Raw genomic sequence first — 16723 nt, 5'->3', positions numbered from 1 at the left:
TTTTCACTCAGCATTTAATAATTGAACAGACAGAAAATCAAAGGTTGTAAAGACAAACCAAAACACAGGACACGGCACTGGTAACCAAAACAAAGAGACAAACAAAACAAACAATACAGACAAACACAGTGAGCTGCTATTATAATTACTATTACCTCCGTCTCCAATCCCGTTCTCCACTCACCGAACACACAACCCCGAGTGAGTGAAAACATGCTGCTTTTATGCAGGTGTACCGAGACTCGACTGCTAATCAATCATTCAGTTGGAGTCTCGGTACAACTGCACGTGAATTAATAAAGTGCAATTCCCCGTGCTCGCATATTATTACATTTTACCTGCACGTGAAGTGCTGTGCAATCCTCGTATACATTTTAAACGCACATGCTCGTAACCCATAATTATATCCTGTGTATTTTATACATAAACACCAACATTAACACACAACACGCAACATACAACAACGAAATACCCACAGGGGCGGAGCAACATTGCCACAGGGACTCAAGTCATGTCGAGTCATTTGATGACAATGACTCAAGTCGATTCACCGAAAATTACAACTTGAGTCATTACAACTCTCGGTGGAGCAGAGAAAGAAAAAGGGATGCTCTTATATTTTCTAACTTCCTCCCTCTGCACTGTGCCGGTGGAGCAGAGAAAGAGAGATTAAATGATTTAATCTTTCTTTGGGTTTGAGTGTACAGGTAAACAGTGCAGAATTCGTTCTCTGCTTGTTTATAATTTAAATTGAGCTGTTCAGATACAATACTGTAGATGAAGTGTTGCAGCAGTGTATTTTAGTTATGCAAAATAACCAGAAGCAGCAGAAATAATCATTATCTAGTGCAGCAGAAATAATCATTATGTAGGAATAATACATGCATCTCCTGAATTAACATTAAAAAAAGTGAAGAAATAAAAAGGCCCCAGTAATAATGTTACTACAGATAAAACAAAGATGTAAGAACATTGAATACAACACATCTATAATGGGACTATACGACAGTAAGAGGCTTAAAGTAATGGCAAGATACACATCTGTCATTGAAGAATATAAATCATTGTGACAGAAATATAATGATTCTTGGTGGTAAATCTCCCTCCCTCCCTGTGAGAGAGCTAAGTAATGGGAACAGAGTACCCTGGACTGGAGGGCCTGACAATTTATTCCCAGGGTTAAAAGGAAGTCTGTCATCTAGAAAGGGGGCAGAACTCCGGTGCACTAACTCATCGACCCGGAAGGGAAACGATGTGTCAGCCGCAGATTGGAGGAGCACCTGCAATCATTTACCAAGTGGTCATGTGTGACGGTACAAATAGGGGACAGAGGCCAGCATGAACCCAGGCATTGCTACACCTGTGTCACAATAATAATTGTATTAGTACCGTGAGCACTGATGTGTATTGCCTGGGATTATTGTTTGAGGTCACCAGAACCGGATTACAATATTAAAAGCCTTTCTAATTGGATTATCTCTGTCTTGTCTCGTCTCCTGATTAAACACCACATCATTTCTGCACCTGTACACTGTTAACTGCTTTGCCACAATCATATAATGCTTTGACAAATCACTGTTCCAATACAAAATTATCACAAACTTATCACACTTGATCCAAATCCCCAAAGCACCAGCAGTAGGTTCCACACTGAACTGAGACAATGGTTAACATGTGTTTGGCTGTCTCTGGAAACAGCACAGACCCGTTGCAATGTCCTGCAATCAGAGGCCTGCTATAGTCTTCCACATTGCCATCAAACCTCTCAGCTGAAAAGAGCAAAACATTGAAAAGCTGTGTACTGTCTACTTACTGTACCTGGTGTGTTAAAGTGATTCATACTGAAAACACCAACATAGAAAATACAAGCAAACTAGAGCAAAACAAATAGAAGACCTTCAGAAACCTCAATCTCTTTCAAATGAATGAAAGTCAGAGAATAAATCCGTTTATGTTTTTAAACAGGGATATCAGTGTTTCAAATTCCACTTTCCCCATTTTTTAATCTATAACATGTGTGAGTTAGAATCATCCTTCAAGCACGTGTAACCAGGGAGCAGATCCACAGCACACTGTTTGTAGCTTATACGGCTCTCTGGAGGTTGTGACTTTATTTTTAAGATTCACCACCATGCTTTCCTACTTTATATCAATCTAAGCCAAACAGAGGCTTCATCTCTCTTATTTATTTTATTCATTTATTTATTGCATTTATAGAGCACGTTTTGTACAAAAGTATCGCAAAGCACTGTACAGTACATAGCAGGAAAAAACAACAGACACAATGCATTTCTATAAGTTTCAGTTTAAGTTTATTTATTTATATAGAACCTTTCACACAAAATGTCTGAAAGTTTGATTGATTGATACATCGAATCCTTAGAGTGTGGACAGCTGCATATGGGCACCCCTTATGGAATGAAAATATATGTAAATATATTCCATAATACATTTTGTAATACACAACATTGTATTTGTCAATATATTTAAATATATTTCCATTCCATAAGGGACAGGAGCTCTTTTAGACAGTCAGGAGCCAGACCATGGAGCTCCTTGTAAGTCAGCAGCAAGACCTTCAAATCAATTCTGAAACGTATTGGAAGCCAATACTGGAGTGTGGTACATACAACTGCCACAGTCAGACCATTTAAATAACAGTATACACATAATAATACAAAAGCAGCAATTTTAAAGTTACATTAAAACCCACTAAGATAAGAAAGCCATTTTATAAAAGTGCGTTTTTAGTCTTGAAAATTGTAACGGTCCCATAAGACTATGAGAGAACGGACTGGCTAACTGGACGACCCTCTCCTGAAGAAGCAAATCTCTCCTCACAAGGTGGTTGTTCTAGAAGTGCAGGTCCCATTCCTGTAGACCATCTCAGAGCCCAAGCAGTCTTTTTGGAATTCCTTGGGGCTGCAGACCACTTTGCTTTTTAGGGCCACGGCACAGTAGTCCACCGGCTCCCCATCCAGACCGCTCTCCATCCACCGAAAGCACATGATCCTCTGGAAGGAGCGACGGAAATTGCCCGACACAAAGACGTAAAGGATGGGATTGGCCCCACTGTTGGCATAGCTCAAGATGACAAAGAGCTGGGTGATGACCGGGTCGGGTGGCCTCTGGAACACGCTGAGCAGCTGGATGATGTAAAAGGGCATCCAGCAGATGACGAACACGGTGACCACAAGCATGACCATCCGAGTGATCTTCTTCTCGGACTTGCGCCTCTGGAGCCAGCCGGCTTTCAGAGCCACGGCACGCATCTTGACCACGATCAGGCAATAGCAGAGGCAGATGGCAACTACAGGCAGCAGAAAACCCAAAAGGAAGGTGTAGACCACAAAGGCCTCCGACCATGAAGATTCAGGCCACAGAAAGTTGCAGTCAACACCACCATCCCCGGATGGGACTGTATCTGCAAAAATAATGATGGGCAGGATGACCACCAAGGAAAGAACCCAGACGCAGATGTTGATCATCTTGGCCACAGTGGGGCGTCGGTATCTGGCAGCTTTGATGGGATGGACAACTGCAATGTACCTGTCAATGCTCAGGACAGTCAGGCAGAAGATGCTGGTGAACATGTTGATGCCATCCACGCTCAAGACCAGCCTGCACATCAAGGAGCCAAAGGGCCAGTGCTGGAGAGCAGCTGAGGTAGCAAGGAATGGGACACTCAGCATGAACAGCTCATCAGCGATGGCCAGGTTCAGGATGTAGATATTGGTGGCCGTTTTCATCTTGGCGTATTTCAAAATTACGTAGATGACCATGGCGTTTCCTGTCAGTCCAATGCAGCAGACAATGGCGTATATAGAGGGGATCACAAACTTACTGGGATCCGGGTCCAATTCAAAGTCTTCATACTCCAAAGAGGAGTTGAAGGGAAACCCAGTTGGAAAGAACAGCCTTTCAGATTCGTTGATGATTGCCATGTTTTGGTGGACCAAGGTAAGAATCTCGTTTCTGGGATTGTGCTGGCCTGAGTTAGCATAGAGGATCTCGTTTCCAGGTTGAGGCTGAGCTTGTACTAACCTGAGTTAGCAGAGCTGCTTCTTTAGCACAAGCTCTAGAAGGTTTTTGTTTTGATCAGTCCTCATTGCTGGGACCCATCATGGAAAAGTAGGCAGTAAATGATTCAATATTGTGGTGGTTGTCCAACCTGCAAAAAAACAAACAGATTTTAATGCAGATTAGTGTTAATGCAAGTGCAAAATATGTGTTTAACTTTTAAAATGTACACATATGTATCTGTAGCAGGGCTGGGGCCATGCACATAATGATTTCCATTACACGAGAGTAGATGTTAAAACTTCATGCTGATTTGAACTCGGCTCTCGCCAAGATAAGCACCAACTAAGACATAGCTTTGCAGTAAACTAATCTGATCCATCTGCATCTCCATCCATTTGCGTTGCTTTACATCTGATGATGTAGATATCCTTTTGCCTGGTATTGATGGCTGAAATGTAATGCTGGCTCCAGGGATCAGCTTATTTTGCCTCCCCAGCGCATCAGCACACACAACAGCCGCGATGCTGGCTCTGGGGATCAACTACAGTGTGGTCTCCCCAGCATGTCAGCATGATAACTGTTCTACTGTTGTAGTCATGGTTATCATGCCATCCATGTATGCTGGAATTGGTGGTACTCGCATTCCAGAAGCCAAGCGCTCTCCTCCCACTACCCATTTTGATGCCCTAATAATTACTTGCATTGCCATGGCAAAAGCCAGTGGAGAAATGGTGCATCCTGCCATTATTCCAACCTCTAGGCATTGCCATGTAGTGCTGAATTCTGAAGTTGAAAAACTAAATTGCAAATCTCCAAAGTAGGCTTTCACTAAATTTGTTATTTTCATCGGTACGCTGAAAAAATCAAATGCTGCCCAAAGAAGTTCATGTGGCACTGAACCATATGCATTAGCCAAATCCAGGAATGTCACATGGAGCTCCTTCCTCTCCTTTTTAGCTGATTGAATTTGTTACCAATTAATAGCAATAATAATAATTATTATACTTGTAGTTTTACAGTTTGATTCCTGCAGCTGGTAAGACTTTAAAAATGTCTCTTCATTTCCCAATAGCACTGTGTATGGGGTATATTTACGTTAAAGCTTTATGGTTCTTTAAATCATGTTTAAAGGTTCATGTGGTAACATGCAGTGTTGTGTGATGCCCTGTCGTTACAGATTGTGTCGGTGAGATGAAACGAGGTTAAAAGATCAAGCCTGGCTGTTTTGTAACAAGGTTAACATGCTTGCTTGTGGGCTCCAGTTGCACTAACAATACTTAATGATGTCACTGAGTAATTCAATCAGACACACCGTGTGCAGTCCTGAAGTGATTATTGAGTCCAGAAAAAAAGAAACACATATTCAAAGTGTTTGCCATTTATTTCCTTTAAAACAGCTGCCTGATTGTAGACTCGTTGACTTGCATTTGAGCGTCAATCCCTGCTTTCCCTGTGACTGACGTGTTTTCAATGTCCAATTCCTTCAGAAGACTCAAGGAAGTTACCATAAAAAAAATCCAAGTCACCTTTGCTGTAATGTTTGTGTTTTTCATAAAGGAAAATCTGAGACCTACAAAATGATAAATATAAATAAGTGGAATGATTTTGCAGGACTGTTAGTACTTTAGTACAATCACTAAATACAAACACAGTGAAAATGAGGGCAACAAATAAATAGGTTTCTAAACTGTATGGGGCAGTTTTGCGATGTGTCACAGTTTCTCTTAGAATAGACCCTGTGATCAGATGAAAGCAATAGCACACGGACTTATAGATATACAGTAGTACCACCTCACCCCCTTAATCTTAAGTTAAGCACATTCTTAACTACTCTATGTTCTTCTTCAGCTCTGATGTTAATATATTTTGGTTATTTTAGACAATTAGCCCTGTGCTGCCCCAAGGTATGCACTGAAAAAATCTCACCTGTACCAAAATAAATGATCCTTATTCAGATCTGTGCTCTACATGGCAAACACTTTGCATTACACGTGCACAGCCATGTAGGGAAATGCAATATTGTGCGTAGTTAGAATTGACGCAGTTATCAATGAAATGTTTCTATTCTTAGAAACCTGTATTCCTTTAATAAGAATCTTACTGTCTATCCAAGTTCTAAATATAGTCAAACACACTTGGAGAACTGGACTGAGTGTCAGAGGCCAGCAACTTACACGCCATCATTTCTGAAAATAATTGTCTTGTGTGTAATTATGTACGTGAAGCACAAAACAGAACATGTGTTTTAAACTGTCTGTCCCTGATACAGCTTCTATACTGCTGATAGAGTTCTGGATACTGCCATTCACTGCTGTATGTGCTGTTTTGAAAGAAACATTTTATAGCAAAGAAGTATTCTTATTTAAAAAAAATACCTGCTGCAGTAAAAGATTATTGCTGTTGTTTCACTTCCTAATACAACCACAGTAGTGAGGACAAGCTGCGAAGCATGACAATCATTACATGACTATTTATTACTATTATATATATATATATATATATATATATATATATATATATATATATATATATATATATATATATATATATATATATATATATATATATATATAGTAGTAGTGTACACATGTGATACATCCTTCATTTAATAAGCATACTCGACATACAGTTTAACTGAATGCTGTTGTAGAACAATCACAGGTGTTGTGTTTCATTGATTGCCAAGATTTTTTTTAACTGCACATGAAACCAGTGTGTAAAACTCATTCTCCTCTCACTCCCAGTATCAAACTGGGGCTGCTGGCTGCAACCAAGAGCTACACAAAGGTCAAAGATCACCTGTATGCGTCACATTTCTGTACAATTGCCATTAATGCATGTATTCACCTACCTCCAATATTCCCCTGATAATTAACTGGTTTTGCATCCTTCTGTTTCGCGGTGTGTGTTTTCTGTTTGCTGTCCAAGGTTAATAACCTGCCTCTTTGAATTGCATGCTTGTTAGACAGCGTTCGCAATCAGTGTGTGCCTGCAATCCTAACTGGGCTGGCTGAGGTGCTTCTGTTTGATTAAACGTTTCTATTGAACATCGAAATGACTAAATCACTCCAGTGATTTAATACAATCAATAAAAAGCATCTGTCTGTAGTTCAATATATACAGTTTGTGTTCAGTGTAAAAGGAAGTCTTGAGATGTCATCCCTTTTCTTTGCAGTATATTGTGGTGAGAAAATTCCAAAGTGTTCCAGTTTATAGTGTAAACAGCAGCATCACGATGACAGAGTCGTCTCCCAAAAGCATTGAAAGGTGATCTGGAAAATGCATCAAAAAGCAAAAAGTCCTATTTTGCATAAAACCCTTAAACTTGAGTCTTTGCTGCAGCTTAGTGTTGCATTCCTCACTGTGCAGATTCTCACTCCTGTGTTAACAGCTCCCTGCTTCATCTCGCATGTAGGGGTGCTGAATGGCTGTCAGGTGTCAACATGACTGTATAGGTCCGTCTTTCCTGAGATAATGATGAAAATGTTTCAACGCTTACAAAATCTCTAGAAGCCAGCCTCCTGCTCTAGCAGACCCAGTTCTTTACACGCCAGCCTGCTTGTCAAAGGATTGGACTTGAAACGATGCTGGAATTCAAGCAAGTAAAGCAGATTGGATTAGATGATGAATATTAGAATAGAGAGCCCAGCAGAATTACTAAAACTCTTTTTGAGCTTATAGTATTGAATCTTTTTTCAATTACAAATATATCCTTCCTTCATATAATACAGTATATCAAATATTATAATGTATATGTTTAATGTATTGCAATGTGTTGAAGATTCCTAACTATATTGTACAGAATGTGTATAGTATGTATTGCCAAATATATTTTTATATATTGGTAAATATATTATCCCATATATGAAAAGAAGAAAAATCTCTTCTCATTGCATGTATAGATTTCCCAATACTGTGCAATGTTTTAGTTAGTATGTAATAAATATTAGGAAAAGAAGGTATTCATGTGAAGTTATTTCATGTGCCCGTGTTTGATAAATAAGTATGACTTTGAAAGACCCAGGTGCAGGTTACTTGTTAGCTTGCTCTCCGCATTGGAAAAGAACAGAAAAGAACCACACTGAGCTGCTCCTAATCTCTGGCTGCTCCCTCCTTGCTGATCTGTTGAAATAGTTACATTTCAAACATCCGTAATCATATCTTTAAAGACACCCGTCTTGCTCTCGTAATAGGAATGAAGTGCTGTCGGTGGCATCAAGAACAAGTCCATCTGTGTAGCTGATAATTGTATAACAGTCCATCATATCCATTTAGCATTGCACTCCCAGGCAAACACATAAAATATCCAGATATGGTAAGCTCCCCTTATCTGAATGCAGGACACCACTGCCTGACTGTGAATATGAAATGCTATGTCGTTATTTCTGTAGTGTTCACCTGATTGATCGATTGCAAAAGTTTTTTTTTAATGCAATATTTTACTGAAATGTGTTTACTGAAAAGAAACAGCCAGCTTGTTTTTTTTTTAAATCTGAAACCCCACTAACAGCATCCCCTGTGGTTCTCTAGCAGTGTAGCAAAACTCCCGCTGCATTGTACCGCTCCTCCATCCCTCTCAGAGTGCAAGCCTAATGGATGCTGAGCAGCGTTATACAATCACGGCTCTCTCACATGAAGCTCTGCAGGAGAGGAGAGACGGTGGGGGGGGGCTGCTCTGTCTCCCCTGGATACAGTAACCGTGTTATAGTGTTTATTTGCATTCTGAACGGCTGCTGATAATTCTGGTATTCTCGCGTGTTGCTATTTCTGCTGTTTGATATTCTAATGCAGGTGTCTCTTTCAGGAGCCCCTGGGAACCTGCCTTGTCAATCACATGTAAGCAACACAGAAAGGCAGAGAAAACAGAGACAAGGAGCAGTTTGTCGTCCTCTATTTACTGTATTTATTTAAAGCCATATGAGCTGGAATGAGCTTCTTTGCAAAGGCAGGCGCACGTTCCATTTCCATACCAGCACACGGCTTCATAATCCGATGTCTTTGTGATTACACTTCCCTCTGAGCTCAGGGAAAACCTCTTTAAATTATTATATGACCTTGTGCATCTGAGTCCTATAGTAATTTCATTGAGGGGATAGCAGTACTTCCTTCCAGCAGTACTTCTCCCTCTTGTTTTTTTTTCAATGTCGCCAATTAATCTTCCTTTCGTAGGACACGTCCCATATATACAGCTGGATGAAGAGTCAAACTTAAAACACAACAGAAAGTTTGAACACCAGAATAATGCAGGAGCTGTCATTGAATTTAACTACTGAATCCCCCAAGGAGAGGGTTGCAGAAGACTGGCCTCACCCTTTCACAGAAAACAGAGTCATTTAATACAGTCAGTTAAAAGCACCTGTCTGTGTTTCTATGTGTACTTTGTGTTCCGTGTAAAAGGAAGTCTTGAGTCTTTTGTCTCCCAAAAGCATATAAAGGTGATCTTGAAAATCCACCTAAGAGCAAACCCCATTGATCAGTTTGCTATCATGCATTTGTAAAACTTTTCCTGCAGCTCAGTATCAAACAGTATTCATTACTGTGTAGATTATCAGTCCTTTGCGTTAATACAATCAATACAAAGCACCTGCCTGTGTTTCTATGTGCACAGTTTGTTTTCAGTGTAAAAAGAAGCCTTGAGCTGGCCGTCCCTCTACCTGGGAGTATATTGTGATGAGAAAATTCCAAACTCTGGCCTACCAACATTTTAAGGAATAAACACAATTAAAATCTGGGAACAGACAGGCAGTTTATGATTGGCCCCAGTGGTTCCAGTGGAGACTCCTCCATCATTAAAAAACAACAACTATATGAACATAAATTAGATATTTTATTTAACATCATGTAATCAAAGAAACTACCAAATGGTATTGTAAAAGTCTACGGTCTACATTTCATGTTAGATTTTGAAATGTCACTGTCAACGTGTGGTTTGCAGTGCTCAGGGGTACAGGTGATGCAGGTGCTCCAACAACGACAGACACAAAGTTACGGTTCAAACAGTCCTTTAATTCAGTCTCCTCCTTCGTTTGAGACCGTTAAATTATAAGGCTGGCTCTACCCAACAATGGGTATTGCCAGCATGGGTATCTTCCATCTCACAGTGGTCCTAGATAATGAAATCATTCCAGAAATGTGACCCTTTCCTGCTTTATATCCATGTTACAGAGCACTACCACCACTGCCAAAGTGTCAAGAACTTGTGCTGAGATTCTAGAAGCTTATAATGCCTTCTTCAGGGCAATAGGTCAAACATTTGTCTACTAGGGGTTGATTTGACCAGTACCCTATCAGGATAAACCACAGCAAAGCATTTAACAGAACCAGCACCCCCCCCCCCCCCCCCCCCCCCCCCTGGAATTTATAAAAAAGCATCTTATATTTGAGGGTAATATTTCTGGATAACCTCAGATAGGTGGTAGATACAATGTGTGGTGCTGCAAGAGCATTGTCATGGTTTATTTAGAAAGGCATGTTATTATAAAAGAATTATTATTATTATTATTATTATTATTATTAAAAATTATTATTATTATTATTTAGGTTATTTATTTTTTTTTTATTTACTTATTTATTAGCAGATGCCCTTATCCAGGGCGACTTACAGTTGTTACAAAATATCTCATTACAAAATATCCCATCACATTACAGATAAGAGCAGTTATGAAATACAATAAAGTCACTGGTAAATAAAGAGTGAAGAGACTGATCCCGTATCGACTGATCAGATCGATAACTTAGTTTTAAGGGGTTACATATTTGATTTGGTGTCTGCAGCACTTCATTTAAAAAGTTTGAAGAAATGGCACCACACAATCTGCAGATCAGTTCAACCCAGGGCTGAGTCTGAACCTGGTTTATATTCAGATTCATACTGATTCTGCAAGATTATTATTAATATATCATTTTTATCCTGAACTAACTGTGACTGAACTAATTTTAGCAACAGCCAATCAAAACCCAAGGAGCGGAGCATAACTTTGTGCACAATGATTACAATGAACTCAGGGTAGGCAAACCCAACTCTGCTGCAGCCAGCTGGGAAATCATCCCAGCCATCTGTTTATGTTGAAAAGATCAAAGTAACATCCAACCTGTAGCAGGAAAACAGTCAACAGTGGAAAACTTCTCTCCCGTTTAACAATCTACTTGTGTTTCAGAAAGGAATGAATTCAGCCTGCCCTGGACTAGGGGACCATCTTGTCACAGTGGAAGATGGAGCAGTTCAGTCACTATGCTTTAACCCTGTCCTGCACTGCAGGGAGCTCCTCTCTCTCAGTGGAAGATGGAGCAGTTCAGTCACTATGCTTCAAGCCTGCCCTGCACTGCAGGGAGCTCCCTCTCTCTCAGTGGAAGATGGAGCAGTTCAGTCACTATGCTTCAAGCCTGCCCGGCACTGCAGGGAGCTCCCTCTCTCTCAGTGGAAGATGGAGCAGTTCAGTCACTATGCTTCAAGCCTGCCCTGCACTGCAGGGAGCTCCCTCTCTCTCAGTGGAAGATGGAGCAGTTCAGTCACTATGCTTTAACCCTGTCCTGCACTGCAGGGAGCTCCCTCTCTCTCAGTGGAAGATGGAGCAGTTCAGTCACTATGCTTCAAGCCTGCCCTGCACTGCAGGGAGCTCCTCTCTCTCAGTGGAAGATGGAGCAGTTCAGTCACTATGCTTCAAGCCTGCCCTGCACTGCAGGGAGCTCCCTCTCTCTCAGTGGAAGATGGAGCAGTTCAGTCACTATGCTTCAAGCCTGCCCTGCACTGCAGGGAGCTCCCTCTCTCTTCGGGGGTGATTGTGTTCCTGCTCTATAGGGGCATTGTGTGTGTGTGTGTCAGTCATCAAGGCACCAGTTTTGAAATCGATGTAAGTTTATCCCAATAATCATCAATCACAACATTTCTTTTTTTTTTTAATATAACGTTTTGTTTGCTACACATCTGTCCTAAAGTATTCACTCATGTTTGAGTAGCTTTATGTTTAACTCAACAGGGACTATAACGTGAAAAAAGCTATTAACCCTATCATATTAACAGTACAATTATTTTTCAAAATATAATATCAGTCTCACAAAATTGAATTCTTTAGACTGTACAGTTCACATAGATTACATTCAGCTAAAAAAAAGAAATGTTTCTAAGTGGCTGTTATCAAATAACAGCTTTGTCAATTTTGAGACTAAGCCGCTGAGGCATGTCTGGGTCTATATTAATCTACATACTTACTAACCGTAACACCCTTTATGCTTTCGACTGACCAGATTGACTGCAAATCTATTAATCTATGCATACAAAAAAATGAATTGACATTTTTTTAGACGGTTTTAAACCTCTATCAGGCGCTGCGACAGGGTGGTGTCACGGCCAAGCTGTTACCAGCAGGAAGACAGACTCAGAGATAAGAAAGATGCAGTTTAAGAGCAATTGTGCACATTTAATAAGAACAAAGGCAATGCACTAAACAAACAAAACACATGAACAAAACAAAAAGGCACAAGGGCCAAAACAAAAGGTCTACACAAAAACTCAGGACAGCACAGCCAAGTACAGCAACACACCTTCCCCTCTAACACCAACTCTTCCTTAACACCTGTGATCACCGTTTTAATACACCTGTGATCAATGTTTTAATACACCTGTGATCACTGTTTTTATACACCTGTGGCCACATTCCTACATGTTTTGACAGGGAGGAATTTAACCCTCCCTCTGCCAACAGAATATTCCCCCCACACACGCACACACACAGACACACACACATTTTACCACGGCAGGGCTTTCACCTTGCCACAGTCACTCAAAAAGTACATGCTTGGTTAATGCTATCTCTCTGTAAGACATACCTGGAGTTATAGGTGTGGGAGAGGGGAGCAGTTCAGTCTTCATGCCTCACGCCTGCCCTGGACTGGAGGGAGCACCCTTTCTCTTTTAAAATAATTCAAGAACAGTTTCTGGAGTATTCTACTGTGACTGTAGTACTTCTACAACCTTTTATAAGATGCTATACTTATCCACTCCTAGCGGGATATCTAGAGCGAAGAATGATTAGATTTTAAAATCAAACCATTCAAATACAATAAGCCTCCTGGAATCAAAAACGAATCTGATAGAATAACACTGTGTAACAATTTATTTATTTTTTTGTTCCTGGGTAGTAAGTGTTATTTCCTAATTGCTTATGCCTCAAAAGTATAGAAAGTGGCTATTATTCCCCACAAACGTTGCTTTTGTGACCAGGACAGTGATATTTCAAAATATCACTATTTCCAATGGGAAAACGGGCAAATGTGTGTCTTTTCGTTCACATAAAGTCAGAAAAAAAAAACAACATATGAATCCAAATTAACATGTATTTATACTAAAGTAATACAAAAATGACTACAAAAGATTTAGAAGTGAGTAGTTTTTCGAGATTTATGATTATACTGGCAACTTGGCATTTGCATAGGTGCAGATTTGGGTGGGCCTGTGTTCTAACTGGATGGGCTGTGCATTATTAACTTTATGTTACTTCACTGATTTAATGTATATGTACAGTATTAATTAAATATCTGCACCATTGTAGATATTTAAGACAGAGATCCTTTTGGTTTGTGACAGTGTGCATACTGAAAATTCAGAAAAGCAGGGATGTTCGTAAACATTAGTATCAAGACAGACTATTTAATTCTCCATTTCTGTGGCGTTCTGTCTTGTGACTCATATCACATGGAATTTAATTACTTGGCTTATTGCTTATTCCTCGGGGGCATTCGTTTCCATCACACTTCACAGAAACTAGAGATTGCGTCTCCTTGCATTGCAAGACAAGACTCATTTACTCTCATCTGCGGTTTAATTTAATGAACTGATGCAGCTAAAACCTGTTTGTGCTTCATGAACAGTAATACAGTGTGCAAGCTGCAACAAACAAACAGGACCTCTTTCTTTTAAATATTTATGTAGCCTCTCTTAAGAATTGTTAATATAACTGCTTATTTCCCTCTCTCAAACGTAAGGCTTGCAAACAAATTTCTTTAACCTTGTATGGTACCAAATATCATGTTTTAAAATGAAAATGCACAGCTGCTGAATCCTTCATTCAGTTCTGCACACTTAGATCTCTACAGTGCATCCAAGTGTTTGACAGCTTTGATGGGATTTTATTTTAGCTACAGTCACTTAGATGGTAGCCATTTAATTAAGTACCAGATTCCTTTTTTAAAATATAAATCAGAACACAAGCTGCATTTGTGTAATTTGATACATTCTAAATCAATATTTCTTCCCAGAAAAAAATGTTATCCTTCGGTTTTGCTACAAACTGCTGGGTCTTATTTTGAGGACAGTCAAGTTAGACGTGCCATTGACAGAAATACAATGATTCTTGGTTGTAAATCTCCCTCCCGACCTGTGAGGGCGCTAAGCAGTAAACTCCATGGACAGGCTGGTCTGACAGTTCTTTCCTGGGGTTCAAGGGAAGTCGGCCAGCCTGGAAGGGGGTGAGACTCTGTTGCAATAACGCATTGACCCGGAAGGGAAACGACGTGGCAGCCTCAGATTGGAGAGGCGGTTGCACTCGTTTACCAAGGGGTCATATGTGACATCATAAAAGGGGCCGGAGAATCGTAATCTGTTCCTTCGCTTGGTTTAAGCATTTGAACTGTAAGGACTGTAAGAGACCTTGTGAGAGATTTAAAAAAAAAACTAACAAAAAAAACATTCAGGAGTGTTTTGTTTTGTTTGTCTGTGTGGCAATTTGGCCGGTGATTTTGAACAGGTGTAGAGGTGATGCAGTGCAGAAGAAATCACAAGCAATTGTAATCCAGTAGGAAATGGGGATTTTAATTATAATCCGGGTCTGGTGACCAACAAAAGAAAAACGCTCCGGCAATACACAACAATGTGTAATGCGCGGAGTCAAACAAACGGGTTTACAGTCCCAAACAATAAACGTTATCCGCCCCACAATACTAAAACGCGGTCACCAGTCCCGGGTGCGTGTAGTCGTGCTCGTGGTGGGTGATAACAGGTTATTTGGTGACAGTTCGTGCAGTGCAGTTCCGGCTTGTGCTGGCCCAAAAGCGACAGCTCCGGAACGTGTTTAGCCGTCTAGTGATACAATAAACAAGACAATTACTAACGCTCACAACAAACAAACACTCACGAATATTCCTTGGCAGTTTCTACTGCAGCTCAGTCCTTCCAGGTTTACGTATACAACCCAAGAGATGGAAAAGATTAGCTTTTCTCTGGCCCCTTTTATGCTACCCCCCCATGATCCCTTGGTAAACTATTACAGCTGCGTTTATAGCTTGCAGCTGCTACCTCGTTTACATTCCAGGTCAATATGTTCCTGCAACAAAGTTTCACTTTCATCCAGGCTGACCGACTTCCCGACCTCGGAAACGAACTGTCAGGCCAGCCCGTCCAGATACTTTTCCTTTCGCTATTTAGCACCCTCAAAGGTCGAGAGGGAGATTTACAACCAGAACTCATTGTATTTCTGTCACATATCCCACCGCTCAGAGTGGAGCCGAAGGAACACTCAGCTGAATCTACCTTTCTCATTACTCCCCCCTCCTGGGAAAACGAATCCGCATTTTGATGGTCTTTCCTGCATGGTGTACCATGTGTTACATGAAGGACTGCGATGCCAGATACCACCGAGTTATCCGGGCATTGCTGTCCTTCATTGTGCTTAACCACTTGAGTGGGGCGTGGTCTGTGACAAGATCAAATGAGTGTCCCAGCAGGTAGTATCGTAAAGAGTGAGTAGCCCATTTAATGGCCAAACACTCCTTTTCGACTACGGAGTAGTTGCGTTCCCGAGGTAGCATCTTTTTGCTGATGTACAGTATCGGGTGTTCTACTCCAGCTACCTTTTGGGACAAGACAGCACCCAAACCTACATCCAATGCGTCGGTGTGGAGGATGATTCTCTTGGTGAAATCTGGTGTGATAAGAGTGGGAGCCTGGCAAAGTCTACGCTTAATAGTATCAAATGCCCCCTGACACTCAGCTGACCACTTAATTAAATTTGGAGCACTCTTTTTGGTGAGGTCAACTAACGGGTTAACCACTGTGGCAATGGTTTAATAGATCAATTTAAAAAAATATTCAGCAAAAAAAGGCACTTTACAGAGCATTAAAAAAGGACCAAAAAGAAAGTACGCAGAAAGAGTACACAGAACTGCAAACGCAAGTCAAAAAGGAAGTTAGAAAGGCCAAGAGAGAAATAGAAATGAACATTGCTAAGGGAGCTAAAACCAATTCCAAAATGTTTTTTCCAATATTACAACAGCAAGTGAACATTCAAAGAGGAGATTAAATGTTTAAGAGATACAAATGGCAAAATCGTAGATGAAGAAAAAAAAAAATAGCAAATATATACTATATAAGCCTGACTTCTATTATATGCAAACTTATGGAAACTATAATAAGATCCAAAATGGAAAATTACCTATATGGTAACAGGGTCCTGGGAGACAGTCAACATGGTTTTAGGAAAGGGAGATCGTGTCTAACTAATTTGCTTGATTTTTTTGAGGATGCAACATCGATAATGGATAATTGCAAAGCATATGACATGGTTTATTTAGATTTCCAGAAAGCTTTTGACAAAGTCCCGCACAAAAGATTAATTCTCAAACTGAACGCAGTTGGGATTCAAGGAAACACATGTACATGGATTAGGGAGTGGTTAACATGTAGAAAACAGAAAGTACTTATTAGAGG

At 40.4% G+C, this 16723-nt stretch overlaps 1 protein-coding gene across 1 annotated transcript; it reads right to left on the bottom strand.

Annotated features, from left to right (window-relative positions):
- Positions 1–2748: 2748 nt before the first annotated feature.
- Positions 2749–4162, bottom strand: LOC121306375 (somatostatin receptor type 1-like). The gene has a single exon (XM_041238129.1). It carries the CDS (start codon positions 3942–3944, stop codon positions 2838–2840), a length of 1107 nt encoding a protein of 368 aa, XP_041094063.1. The 5' UTR covers positions 3945–4162; the 3' UTR covers positions 2749–2837.
- Between the last annotated feature and the right edge of the window lie 12561 nt (positions 4163–16723).

This window comes from Polyodon spathula, chromosome 47, assembly GCF_017654505.1.
Source record: "Polyodon spathula isolate WHYD16114869_AA chromosome 47, ASM1765450v1, whole genome shotgun sequence".
NCBI lineage: Eukaryota > Metazoa > Chordata > Actinopteri > Acipenseriformes > Polyodontidae > Polyodon > Polyodon spathula.
This window is presented reverse-complemented; position numbering and strand designations above follow the sequence as displayed.